Below are 13,905 nucleotides of genomic sequence, written 5' to 3'. Positions count from 1 at the left end.
AAAAGTTCTATTTAACCGTTGCCACTCAATAAACAAAAACTAAACCAAACCCCAACCCCAAAACCTCAAATGCACAGCAGGATTATGCTGAAAATTGGTAAGCACAAGAGGAACTTGTTTTGATTAATGTTTTTTTTAGCTCAGTGGTTACTGTGGATGAAACAGCAGCCCCTTATTTAATGTCATGGTCTCAGCAGTTTTTCTGTGCTGGAGGAATCCTCCAGGGTCTACTCTGGCTGTCTTTGACATCCCCAGGACAGTGATACATCGAGCAGCTCTGTGGAGCTGAGCTATTCCCTTAATGGGCAATTTTCAGTGACAAGCATTACTTTTGTTTCCTCCCCACAGTAACTATTAAAATGTGCTTCTTTGCTGCCTTTATATTTCTTCGTTGGAGAGAAAAACATCCTGGGATTCTGTACTCCAGCATCTTTAAAATACAGAGGTGATGTTACAGATCTGGAGCATTTGGAAGCTTGTGCTTGAATTTTAGGAATGAGCAGCAGCTGGTGCAGTAAGCACGCCCTGTGCTGTTGTTATATTTATTCTAACACTATTCTTTCCTCCTTCTTGGCAGATCTTCTGAATTTGGCTCCTGATTAAAGCTGACAGATAATGGAAACATTTCCTTGGCAATGTCTCTGGGGCGACTCCTCCGACGTGCTTCTTCAAAAGCTTCTGACCTCCTGACCTTGAACCCTGGTAGTGGGAACAGTTCATCTTCCGTACTTGATGGGGAGATCATCTACTCCAAGAACAATGTCTGCGTCCACCCGCCTGAGATGCTACAAGGCATTGGGGAGCATCATCCAGGTGACAGGGTGGTGTAGACGCTGCTCACTTGCTTTTTTCTCTCTCCTGGGGTGTGTGTTTGTGTCAAATTCCACATCACATCTTGGGCTCTAAAGAATGAAGAGGTGCCAGTGGGGGACAGGGCAAGGCAGTCTCATGGAAGACTAAGGAAAGCTGATCCATCAGCTCTTCTTTTTGTAGGAAAATGGATGACATTTCTCCTTTCTCTTCTGGTTTAGCGTGGATTTACCTGTTAGTAAGCCCTTTCATATTGCTGGAAGATGGACAGTTGTCATTTGAGGACCGTAACTTCTGATGCTTTCAAATACGTGTATTGTCCAGGAAAGCCAAGTATCATCTTGTAACTGTCATTGCTTGAATGGCCTCAACAACCATCAGTAAGGGGAAAAGAAAGAAAACCTGATTGTGGCTGCATGTACTGGAGCAAATGAACATAAATACTGCTCGGTCCCTTTATTCTCATCTGTTACTGAGCTCTTTCATGTTTTCATCAAAGAGAGCTGTGGCTACTGGCTTAGCTTCACAAAACTAATTATTCTATGAACATTTACCCATGCTTCCCTTCTTGAGTATGTGACACTTTATCTATTGGCTTTCCATGAAAATTTTAGCCCTTTTGCTACACATTGTTAAGAAATAAATGTTTAGCTGGCACTTGAAATTGTTTAACTAACGTACAGTAGAAGTTTTTTCTGTGGCAACATATTTCAGCATTTACTCTTGATTATAATGCATCCAGGAAGTTGAAGCAGTTGCGTGTAATTTCTATGGAATTTAGACTACTCAAAAGATATAAGCAGATGTGATGTTATTTGTAAATACTGAATAATCCCCAGCACTCCACAAGTTGCTTGGCAGAATTCTCTCCTGGTAAATAGACGGGTTTGTTTTGCCCATGTACAATAGTGGTGAAGCAGAGGGAGATGAGGAAAGGAAAATGTCAGGCTTCCACAGTTTCCTAAGAATAAAGCTGTGTCATAACCGATTGCTCCTTTGCTCTCTTGAAGGGTATTTGTGCTTGTACATGGAGAAAGATGAGCTCCTAGGAACCACGCTTATCCTTGCCTGGGTGCCAAACTCCCGCATTCAGAGGCAGGATGAAGAAGCCCTGCGCTACATCACTCCTGAGAGCTCTCCTGTCCGTAAAGCTCCTCGCAAACGCGGCCGCCACACTCAGGGTTTTGGCATCATCCGGCAGGCTTCTCCCCCTGAGCAGAGAGGGACAGCGATCCTGAAAGAAGACGACATCTTGACTGTGTCACAGCTTGTGAAAGATGTGGCTTACATCAGCTCCCCCTCTTCGGAAGGGGAGAAGCTCTCCCAGTGCTGCCTGGTGGCAGACGGCAGCCGCCGATCCCCCCAGCCTGCCCGCAGCGACTCAGGGATCCTATCGACAATCAGTTCTCAGGAGGAGCAGAACAGGTCGGAGCTGTCGGTGGAGGGGACGGAGGAAGGCCTGGACTGCAGGCCGGAGCCAGGGGAGGACGAGGGCTCCTTGGAGCTGTCTGCTGATGACGTGAGCAGGGACAGTACTTTTGACTCTGATTCTGATGCCTTCTCTTCGCCCTTCTGCCTCTCTCCCATTAGTGAAGCCCTTGGGAAAAGCAGTAGTTCTGTATTTCTGGATAATGAAAGCAGGTGAGTGCGTCTTTTTCTCTAGTTTCTGGGCAAATAGTTGGGGTGTGAGGCTTGGAGACACCAAAGGCAACTGAGAAGCATCACAGGGCTGATGAGCTGAACACCCTGCCTTGTTTTGGCCACCTGTATGATTTACAAGAAACTCTTTGCCAGCCAGTCCTGCTTGTGCTCAGTGAACCCTGGCCCTGCACATCCAGGGCTGTATGCATACAGTCTTTCAGGTGAGCTGTCTTGAGCCCTGGAAGCAGCATTGCTAAATTAAAAAGGTCCTTTGTTGGTCTAATTGGCTCTGCTGAGGAGATGTGCTTGGTACATCTTGTGGAAAGCCACATCAAAGTGTCTGTCTGGCTTCCTCTGAGCCGTGAGCACCTCTGCAAGGCACCATGTTGACATCAAGTCTGTGTGTAGGAGCTGGTTTTGCTGGTGTTCAGAATGTGGTCCCACTTAAGACATATAAATATTAATTCTTACATGTCTAACCTGGCTATTTTCAGTCAACACTGATAGATCTAAATGTCAGCGCTTCTCAAGAGCATCTGCAGTGAACTCTGCATAGGGGAGAGAAGGCGCCGTGGCAAAGGAATGAAGCAGGATCCCTGCTTTGCTTACCATATCGATACACGGTGTTCCTAGCTTTCTGTGCTCTGTGCAGTTTATCACTCGTTTCCATCTCAGGGAGGATGGGTTTGCTGCGTTCGTGAGGCACCGTGGGGCTGATTTTAAGGATACAGCTCAACTCTGAAACTTAGGTCTGAAATTAAGGAAAATGAATTCTCCTTGGTGTGCGTCAGCAACGTACGGACTGTGTTAAGGGCTGATATTTGAAGAGATTTTGCCTCTTTATTTTATGGGCTAAACTCCAGCCCGGAGAATGCCTGTAAGAACAAGGGTTATGAAGAAAGTATGCTAATTAATTCAACTCTCTCTGGATATTTTAAAACACTTTGGTGCAGTGTTCTCAGACTTGGTGTCATCTTTGCATTTGATATATGTCCTAGCAGCACGCTTCTAATTAACCGCCAGCCCACATGGATTTCTAGGCTCGAGCTCCACAGCCACTGGGTGGGCAGTGGTTTGAGCAGTGTCTCAACCAGGCTGGCACAGCTGTCCCTGTCCCATCCTGTCCCATCCCACCACAGCTCTCCCTGGGCTGCAAAGAGCCATTGCAAAGCAGTTGTGGGTGCCCAGGATGGGCCTTTAATCTCCTGCTTGCATCAAACAGCATCGGTTTGGGTGTCCCTTTTAGCTCTTTCAGTATGATGCCTGACAGTCTTGTTAGACAAATGTTGATAGGATTGTAGACGGCTTTGGAAACTATGGAAATACCACAAAACAAACCTTGACAAAGTTTTACAGGAGGCCTTTGCATGATGAATTATCTTTCCTGATGACTGACTTGATTTTGTTGGTTCGTAGGCTACTTGTCCTGTTCAGGTTGCACTCCAGCACTGCGCTGCTGCTTGGGGTTGAAGCTTTGGTCACATCCATTTCCAGAGAATATTGTGTTGCTTTAGAAATTTCTTGGCTTTGTCCAAGACCTTCCGCCAGGGAAGGTTCAGGCTGGACATCAGGAAAAAAATTTTCATGGAGAGAGTCATTGGGCACTGGCAGAGGCTGCCTGGGGAGGGGGTTGAGTCACTTTCCCTGGAGGGGTTTAAGGGACAGGTGGATGAGGTGCTGAGGGACATGGTTTAGTAATTGATAGGGATGGTTGGACTCGATGATCCGGTGGGTCTTTTCCAACCTGGTGATTCTATGATTCAAAAACCAGAAAACCCCCAAATCCACTGTTGCCGAAGCCTCTGTTTCAGGTGTAAAATTGTTTCTCCTTGAATCCATACTGACAACCTGTATGTGTTTGACCTGTCTTGGTAACTCTGAAAAAACCCAAAATTTTAGAAGTTTGGAGGGTTTTTTCAGCTTTTTTTTTTTTTGTAAATATCTGCCGCAAACCAGGAGATCAAACTCATCCTGATGAAATCCCAGTTCTTGGCCTGGACCACAAGGCCACGTGGTGTCCAAGGTGTGCAGTGTGCTCGGAGAGCTTTGGTACCCAACGGCGAGCACCGGGAGAGGGGCTGATGCGGAAGGGCCGGCGCGATGCTCAGGGGCATGGCACGTGGGCAGGGCGCACAGTGGTTTAACGGTTTTGCAACAGCTCTGAGCTGCTCATCGCATCAGCAAAGGAAGGAAATACAGTCTATTGCATCCTCACTACCTCGACTGGGTATTCATGTTGTGTTTCTTTCCCTGCCTGCTATGTGGCAGCCTGTCTCGGCGAGCCCTCTGCCGTCTTCCTTGCTTGCAGTTGGCCTTACAGCTCCAGCAAGGCAGAGGCTGGCTTTGCAAACACTGCTCATGCTCCTGCTAGACTTCTCCTTTTTTTTTTTTTCCCCTTTTTTAACTCCTTTGGCACCAGCCTGGGAGCTTCACAGAGTATATGCAGCACTCATAATTTGCAGCAGATTAATAAAACAGACCTTTAATTGTTTGGGACTTCAGACTTGAAAGGCTTTTGTCCAATGTGTCCCTTTTTTTTAACGCCAGTTTGTTCTTCCCTGTAGAGCCCCCTTGCATGACATCTACAGGATCCTACAAACTGCTTGAGTAAAAGATTTTGCATAGTACTTAGCAAAAGTCTTGTCAGAAAAGCATTTTCTTATTTCCTGCGTTCATCCCAGTGTTTTAAGGAGCGGGGTATGCTGTTTCAGAAGTCACTACAAGCATGCGAACAGCTTCCTTGTTTCTTAAGGTTGATTTTTTTTTTCCTGCTGGCTGCTTCCCATCTGAGCCAGAATTGGAGTGCGAACAAAGTTCGTGCTGCTGGCAGATTGTTTCAACTCTTTTTTCCCCTCCCTACCCCGCGGTCACCACCTCCTCCCTGCAAAGAAGAACGAATGTTTGTGGTTATTCCTCTTTGCATTAGGGAGTTGTAAAGGGAGCTCTGCTTTTTGCCGTGATTCTTTCAGGAGCCGAAGCATCGCATGGGTGTTAGATCCATCCTTCTTTTTGTCTGTGCAATTAGATACCATCAGAAATGGAAAAATGTGACATTTTGGAAGAATTAGGACGTATGTGTAGACTTGGATCAGATGAGATCCGTATGCCCAGGAGCTTGTATGCCTTTTGGAGCATCCTCTAAGAAGGTGGCCTGGCTTTCTGGACAGAAGGGAGCCCACAGACAATACCCGTGCGTGCTGAAAGGGACTGAGAGGAAGAAGGGAGGTAGGCTTGGAAACATTTGGGTTGCGCAACAAGTCAGTCAACAACTCGCCTTGTAGAACATAAGGAAGTAAAAACGTATCCATTGTTTTGGGGTGGGTTTTTTTTTTTCCTCTTTGCTTCTCAGTTTGAAAGGCTGCCAGGGATCCCATGCAGCCATCGATGCTTTCCTCCTTTTTTACACAATTCCTCAGGCTAGGAGCGAGGGGAGTGTCCCATCACCAGCATACACATTCATTCTTCTCTTTTTAGTCGATCTTGGCATTCTTCTGCATCGTGCACTCATCTCTCAAGGAAAGGTGGCTTTGCTGCCTTGGTTTTTGTGTCCTTGTTAACTTTGGGGGCCCTTTCTGCTCACAGTGTGTGGCTTCTGCAGGGAGGTAGCTAACATGGGAATTGCCTGTGTTGATAGCAGCTTTGCCAGTGACTGCATTTCTGTAGGGACGGAAGGATGCTGGAAGTAAAATTGGTCCACTCTGTCCCTTTTCTCCCCCATCACCATTGTTTGCTGGCTGTCAGGAACCATTTGTCTTGTGGTCTGAAGGGCACTGATCAGGACAACTGTACTCTATACCCAACTCAGGCTTGTTACTGCTCGGCTAAATTACTCAGCTTCCATTTTCCCCATCAGTAAAGTGAAACTAAAAGCCTTTCGTTACATCCCGGTGACCAAATAGCATCTGACACCTATAGAATGGCTTTCCACTGATGTTTCTGAAGTTATTTCAGCTGACCGTGACATCAGATCTATACCAATCGGTTGCGGAAGCACTTAGTGCTCTGAAAATGGGGTTTGTTTAGGGTTGGTTGTTTTTTGTGCCATGTCAGAGTGATCCCTGGTTAACAGGAGCTTTCCCTGGCAATGGGTGGGAGGGCTGCTAAAGGCTTTTCAACTGCATTTGCTGTTACCTGAGTAACACCATACAAAAGCAGTGAAGAGGACACATAAGGTGTGACCAGCAGGTCCAGGGAGGTTCTTCTCCCTCTGTACTCAGCACTGGTGAGACCGCTCCTCGAATCCTGTGTTCAGTTCTGGGCCCCTCACCACTAGAAGGATGTTGAGGCTCTGGAGTGAGTCCAGAGAAGAGCAACGAAGCTGGTGAAGGGGCTGGAGAACAGGCCTTATGAGGAACGGCTGAAAGAGCTGGGGGTGTTTAGCGTGGAGAAGAGGAGGCTGAGGGGAGACCTCATTGCTCTCTCCTGAGAGGAGGTTGTGGAGAGGAGGGAGCTGGGCTCTTCTCCCAAGTGACAGGGGACAGGACGAGAGGGAATGGCCTCGAGCTCCGCCAGGGGAGGTTCAGGCTGGACATTAGGAAAAAACTTTTCACGGAAAGGATCACTGGGCACTGGCAGAGGCTGCCCAGGGAGGGGGTTGAGTCACCTTCCCTGGAGGGGTTTAAGGGACGGGTGGAGGAGGTGCTGAGGGGCATGGTTTAGTGATTTGTGGGAATGGTTGGACTCGATAATCCGGTGTGTCTCTTCCAACCTGGTGATTCTATGATTCTATAAATGCTAGCATCAGTTCCTTCATTAGCTTCAGGCTGGGATGTTGGTCAATACAGCTGGAATCTGGACCAAGAAACCTCAGTGGTGGAATGGTATGAGTGGACCTTGGGGCAACATGTGGCCAGAGGCTGGATCTCTACCAACAGTCCTTCAGGTGATGGAATAGCCACCAGCTCACAGTCCAACATCACTTGCTTTAAGGGACGAGCAGAAGTGATGTGACCAATGCGGTCACGGATATCAATGCAAGAAGGAAATGTCTTTTGTAAGGAGGTGATAATTTTAGCAACCAGCAATAAAAATAATGAAACATTTCAAAATGGAGCTAAACGAGGGTGCAATTCCCTTATTCTTTATGAGTTCACACCACAGAACTATTGCAGGCGGTCTGGGCAAAGCAGACACACAAGGACAAACTCCTTGGGCGTCGTGGTTGATGCAATTTTTACAGATGTGTTGCACATCCTGTTGTTAAGCCTCTTCCCAGGGAGCTAATCAGTAAATTACCTTCTCAGGAGGGAGCGGAGGCGCAGCGTTACAGAGGGCGGCAGCAGCTGCAGGAGCGGGTGGTAACAGAGCACACAGTGTTGCATCATGTTGTTTTGGCAGCTCACCTGAGAGGCTTAGCACTGTTCAGACCTCTGCAGAATAAACAGGAGGCAAAATTATTGGGGAAATGAGCTGAAATTAGTGTGAACTAGCGGGAGTGCTGGAGCCATCAAGAGGCTTTTGTAACAGAAGTGATTATATTCCTAGAACCAGGGGAATTGGTCACAGACTTCCAAATCTCCTGTAACTTCTTGCATCATCTTGTGCCGTGCTCTCTTACTTTTGATGATTCCAGCCTTGTGGGTGCATGCGATGTCTCGCTGCTCCTTATTCCAGCTTCACTTCCCCAGGACCTTGCCTGAACTCGTGCGATTTCTGATGTAAGACACCAAAGCACCCAATTCCATTCGTATCCAAACCCACGCCTGGGAAAAAATATCCCCAAATCCTTCTTCGATCACAAGAATAGTCTTTTTACCCTTCTCTTTGAGTCGTGGGGTTGGTATAAACTTCATCTCAGGCTGTACATCCTGGTGGTCTGCACAGAGCCGGGTGCTGGGAAGAGGATCCAGCCTCAGCCGGGTGCTGTCAGCGATGCTGGGTCATCAATTTAAGTTGTTATGGGCTACAAAGCTGAGAAGGTTGGACAGATCCAAGAGTTTGCGGAGGCATACGGCTCCATCTCGCTTTATATAAATATTTGAACAGCAAGAACATTAATTATAGCAGGTTTGGGTTTTTTTTTTTTTCTTTCTGCTGGTTCCCTGCCAGATTTCTGTGGAAGAAAATAGTGACAGCTAACTCGAGATCCAGAATTGCAGCTGGTGGGATCCTGAAGGTTTTATCTGGGATTTCAGGAGAGGAATAGTCAGTGAGGAGAGTGGGAGATGCTCGAAAAGGAGATCCCACGCCCTGCACCCGGAGGGATGGAGGAATAGAGGGGAACCCCTTTGCCTTCCAGCTTTCTGGGTCTTTGGCGTTTGGCTACAAGAACGGGGAAGCTTTGAATTCTCTCTTGGGATGCAGCGCCCGCGGGAAGGCGCCGTGGGGCCCTGGCTGTGTCCGTGTGTCCGTGTGTCCGTGTGTCCGTGTGTCCGTGGGACGCAGCGGCCGCCAGGGGGCGAGCTCTGCCCAGCGGCGCTGCCGGGCGCTCCCCGCACCCCCAGCCCCGCATCACCTGCATCCCCCTGCATCCCCTGCATCCCCCAGCCCCGCATCACCTGCATTCCCCAGCCCCGCATCCCCTGCATCTCCTGCATCCCCCAGCCCTGCATCCCCTGCATCTCCTGCATCCCCCAGCCCTGCATCCCCTGCATCCCCTGCATCTCCTGCATCCCCCAGCCCTGCACTCTGCGTCCCCTGCATCCCCCAGCCCCACATCCCCTGCATCCCCCGGCCCCGCATCCCACATCCCCTGCCCCTCCGGGTCCTCCAATCCCGCACCCCGCATCCCCCGCATGTCCTGCATCCTCCAGCCCCACACCCTGCATCCCCTGCATCCCCCAGCCCCACACCCCGCATCACCTGCATCCCCTACATCCCCTGCATCCTGTGCATCCCCTGCATCCTCCAGCTCTGCACCCCACATCCCCTGCCCCTCCCGACTCCACACGCCCAGCCCTGCATGCCGCATCCCCTGCCCCCCCTGTTTCCTCAGTCCCGCATCCCCTGACCCTCCTGGCTCTACATCCCCCGCCCCGCTGCCCACACCCTCATCCCTCCTTGACTCCCCACTCTGCATCCCAGCTCCCCCCTCGACCCCTGGCTCCACACTCCCAGCCTCGCACCCTACATCCCCTGCATCCCCTGGCTCCACATCCCGCATCCCCTGCCCTCCTCGACTCTGCACCCCCAGCCCCACACCCTGCATCCCCAACCCCTCGGCTTTCCCAGCCCCACACTCTGCAACCCCCACCCCCCTTGACTCTGACTCCCCAGCCCCACACTTTGCCCCCCCTGCATCCCCCAACTCTTCCCCCAGCCCCACTGCCAGCATCCCCCCCAGCCCCGCTTGTGGCAGAGCTGGGACCCCATCTCCCTCCCACCCCAGCTGCACCCCGAGATGCGAGCTGGGGGCTCTGCACCAGCACTCGTGGGCTCAGCCTGGAGGAAGAAAGAATTCCCAAGTGGAGGCTGCATTACAGCCCCATGAGCGAGGCAGGAGCGGAGCAGAAGAGGGGCTGTTTGCTCCAGAGGCGTTGGGATAAATCGCCTTTCCCCAGGATAGTCTCCTATTTCTGCTGTTACTCATTCATACAATCGTAACGCCCAGATATCCTAATTGAGAGCAGAGATAAATGGTTCTGGCAGGTATCCATAGCTTTGTGAGGGAAGAATTGCATTAAGTGGATCAAAATAAAGAGCGTGTCCCCTCTGAAAGTGCAGCACTATATGCAAATAAATCTGCATAGCTCTTGTCGTCTTGGCTGGCTCCTCGCAATTATAACAGCATTAAGCATTTACAATAACTCTGAAACACGCTTTTAGCCAGCTCTCCTTTCCCCTCTCCCTTTTTTGCTACTTGCGGAAAGCTCTCCCCTTGGGAAATCTGCATTGTATTGTGGAAACAGTGGAGTTCGCACTGGGTGGTGTTGGCTCTGCTCATTCTGGGTCAGCAGCAGCGCAGAGTCCAGGGAGCCAGTTAACTTCGTCTGTCAGTAAAAAAAGTCACCCTGAAATTCCCAGTGCATTGCTTAGAGCCAAGAATATAAGAACAAAGGTAATCTTCAGGGCTTTCAAGGGACCAGGGTTTTGAAGGCTTGATTGTAATTAGCATAATTAGTCTAGAATTTTATTTTTGCATGGATAGAACTGAAAGAAAAAAAGCAAAATTAGCCATCGATTTTAAATATAAAATAAACACTGGTAAGAAAGGTCCCCTTTTCTAGTCTGGAATAGGCTGAAAAGTAAACATTCTTTTTTTGAGCTTTGCTGAGAAATCACTTTTTCCATCTAAGGAATTTTTTTTTTTTTAAGTGTTGCATTTTGATTGATTCATTAATGAGCTAAAACCTAGGCACGAGGTGCCCCTTCTTCATATGGATTGTACAAATCTGCCGTTCAGCTTTTGGAATATTTTCCTTCCTTAAAATGAAGGTAACATTTGCATCATTGAGTAACGCATGCTCAGCTCTAAATGATTTGTTGTGTTTGGCTTCTTGGGAGCTGTGTCTATTTTGTTCATAAGCATCAAACTTCTAATTCTGTCCCAGCTACCTCCCTGCAACAAGAAGTCATAGAGGAAAACCTTCCTTGGCTGTTACCTAAGGAGTCTACACCTGCCTGGGAGCTCAGTCTGTGACCAACAGATTTCTTGTCTCTTTGGTGCCGGTGTTTGTGTTTCCCATTCCAGAATTGATTGGGTAAAGGACAATAAAACGCACATTAATCCGCTACAAACTTCTGATATTTTTTCCCCTTTATATTTGAAATCATTCACTTAAGAATTCTCAGTTTATTTTGTTTTCCTTTTGGTTTCATAGAATCATCAGGTTGGAAGAGACACACCGGATCATCGAGTCCAACCATTCCTATCAATTACTAAACCATGTCCCTCAGCTCCTCGTCCACCCATCCCTTAAACACCTCCAGGGAAGGTGACTCAACCCCCTCCCTGGGCAGCCTCTGCCACTGCCCAATGACCCTTTCCATGAAAAATTTTTTCCCAATGTTCAGCCTGAACCTCCCCTGGTGGAGCTTGAGGCCATTCCCTCTCGTCCTGTCCCCTGCCACCTGGGAGAAGAGCCCAGCTCCCTCCTCTCCACAACTTCCTTTTCACAGCAGTTTAATTCACAGCAGTAGAAGGGACCCTTTCTAATAACCCCTCTTGCTGGTTAAACCGCTCGGCTTTGCGTCAGGCTATAAGGACCTGGAGGAATTAAGGTCCCAGCCACTCCCACTGCACCTCTTGGCTTTGTCCACCAAGCCTTGGGATGATGAACCAGCAGCAGAGGTGGACGCTGCACATTATACTTGCGTTGGGTGGTTGTGTGTGCTCTGGATGGGCCGTCGGGGTGCTGTAAAAGCAGATTGCAATGGCCCCTGGTAAGCATAACAAATTGTTTTCATCTTTATTTCTCAAGGACAAACCAATTACGCCTACCAGAAGGCAAAGCTGCATAATCACGTTTCCTTGAGTCCCTGTTTCGTTGTGTTAAAATGTTGTATTTGTCAGGCTCGTGTTCGCAGAGTTGCTGTTCATTCAGAGCCCGCTCCCTGATCATGAACTTGCCGTTCCAGTCCAAGGTCAGGGGGTGGATGTGGAAGCTGCAACCCTGCAGCGTGTGCCAGAGAGGCGTCTGGCACGGCTGGAAACCTCCTCCTGTGCGGGGCAAGGGAACATTCCAACACCTTTAAGATGTAAACACCCTCTTTGAATATCGTTAATAATATTAACAATACAAATAGTGACTAACAATACCACTCTTAGAGGCGCTGTTGAATCTGCTTCCCCATCCTAAGAATAAAGGAGACAATTATTTTTCATAACCTCTTATTTTCCCTTTACGGCGAGCTCAGCAAAGCAAGTTTGTTGGAGGCAGAGTGCTCGTAATTTGGTCTCCAGTGACCTCTGCAGCCGTGATTGGCAGCCTGGTGTCGGGAAGGAACTTGTGCCTGGGAGATAGAAATGAGCAGAACAAATGCCGTAGGACAGCTTGGGTTCCCTGGAGGACACAGGCTAAAAAAGGTGAAAGAAGTGCAATTACAGGAGGTTTTCAGCACAGAAAGTTAATTAGCTACTAAATAGCATTTAGTGCAGTTCAACGTGAGGAAATTTATGTTTTGAAAGCAAACAGATCAATGGAAAGCCTGTGGAACAAGCTTTTGGGAAGTCCGTGTTGACATTCATGTACTTTGTACTGTAATATCCTGGGCAGTTTTTCACAGGTTTCCCCCGCAAATAGGAAGAGTTGTTCGGTTTGTTTCCACACATGTTTGCAGATGCATGGATACGCTTCCACCTGATATTTAATTTCAGAAATTCTGGTTAGGTGTTCATCCAGCCCATCAAACACTATTTTCCCTGCTCACCGAGGTCAGTGTAAATCGATTTTGTTCGGGCTCTTTGAGGCAAAGGAACTTCAAGTTCCAAATATTTTCAGCTATAGGGTGAATTTAACACAGTTCTTAACCTAGTTTCTCCTCTGAGCTGATCAGAGCAGCGTTTCACAGTCAACACCTGGCTCTACATGGCCACGGAGTGTCCTTCCAGTCCTTCTGCAGCACCCCTCTGAATGACCAAGAATATTTCAACAATTTAATCCCAAATTACCAATCTTTTTTTTTTTTGCGCCTGTGTATGTCGCTGAAGTCGGCTCGTTTCACAACTCGTTATGTTTGTATATTTTCAAGGACACCTTTTTTAATTGGAAAAATAGATACAGGTTCCTGCTGCCTGGTATTACTTCACTTTGTACCGTCGCTACACTAAATTTTTTGGTGTTTCGGAACAGCTTTAAACTTTTATTGATGGATTATTTATTTGAAGCTACCTGTCTTAGACATTTTAGGCAGCTGATGCTGTCATGAGCTATTTCACCTTGCTGGAAAGAAGAGGAACCTAGAAGGTCAGTGCCTGTGGGGAATAGTGGAGAAACAGAGAAATGCTAACCCCTGGGGAGGAAAAGGGGCATGTAATTCCCATTACATGGATGCTCATACATTATGATGATACTTATTGTCATGATGCTTCACAATGTCACAAGCCAGCATGCAGGAATAGCTCAGGCTGTTAAGGACAGCTGTGATTAGCTTTAGTACAGTGGGGAAGGAGAGCCAGTGGAGGAGGTCTGGCTCTTGCAAGAGGCTCTCTGGGATTCAGGTGGTGCACGCTGACAGCTTCGGTAACTGCCACATCATGCCTATAATCTTCACTCTCTTTCCCTCGTATAATTACATTTGTCACATCGTGTTGTAAAATGAGTTAGTGGATCTTGGTCGCTGAAATAGTCTTGCCGTGTAATTGGGGCAGGTCTCTGCCCTGGCTCTCTAACAGAAATAGTAATTGCTTTTCTCTCTCTTTATATTGTAGGTGTGTACAAATGCTCTGACCAAACAGCAAGTCAGGTCCCATTACTCTATTACTGCGTGTCGAAAGTCTCACTTGCCGAGTGTGGCTGACCTCCTCGGGTCAGGCACGCGATCCCTCTCCCCATGGTGGGAGGACGGTGCCTGCTT

The 13,905-nt window shown here is 48.3% G+C and overlaps 1 protein-coding gene across 4 annotated transcripts in view; it reads left to right on the top strand.

Annotated features, from left to right (window-relative positions):
- TBC1D16 (TBC1 domain family member 16) overlaps positions 1–13,905 on the top strand; it is a 34,184-nt gene that overhangs the window by 6,204 nt on the left and 14,075 nt on the right. For 3 of the 4 annotated variants that reach the window (XM_069872718.1, XM_069872719.1, XM_069872717.1), the window contains exons 2-3: positions 578–813; positions 1,821–2,451. In XM_069872718.1, the coding sequence (XP_069728819.1) occupies positions 636–813; positions 1,821–2,451 (809 nt within the window). In that variant the 5' untranslated portion in view covers positions 578–635. Of the gene's footprint in view, positions 1–577; positions 814–1,820; positions 2,452–12,608; positions 12,764–13,905 lie in introns of those variants that run through there. The other variant, XM_069872720.1, reaches the window with a different exon arrangement.

Source organism: Phaenicophaeus curvirostris, chromosome 19 (genome assembly GCF_032191515.1).
Source record: "Phaenicophaeus curvirostris isolate KB17595 chromosome 19, BPBGC_Pcur_1.0, whole genome shotgun sequence".
NCBI lineage: Eukaryota > Metazoa > Chordata > Aves > Cuculiformes > Cuculidae > Phaenicophaeus > Phaenicophaeus curvirostris.
The sequence above is the reverse complement of the archived record's forward strand: the minus strand, read 5'-3'. Positions and strand labels throughout refer to the sequence as shown.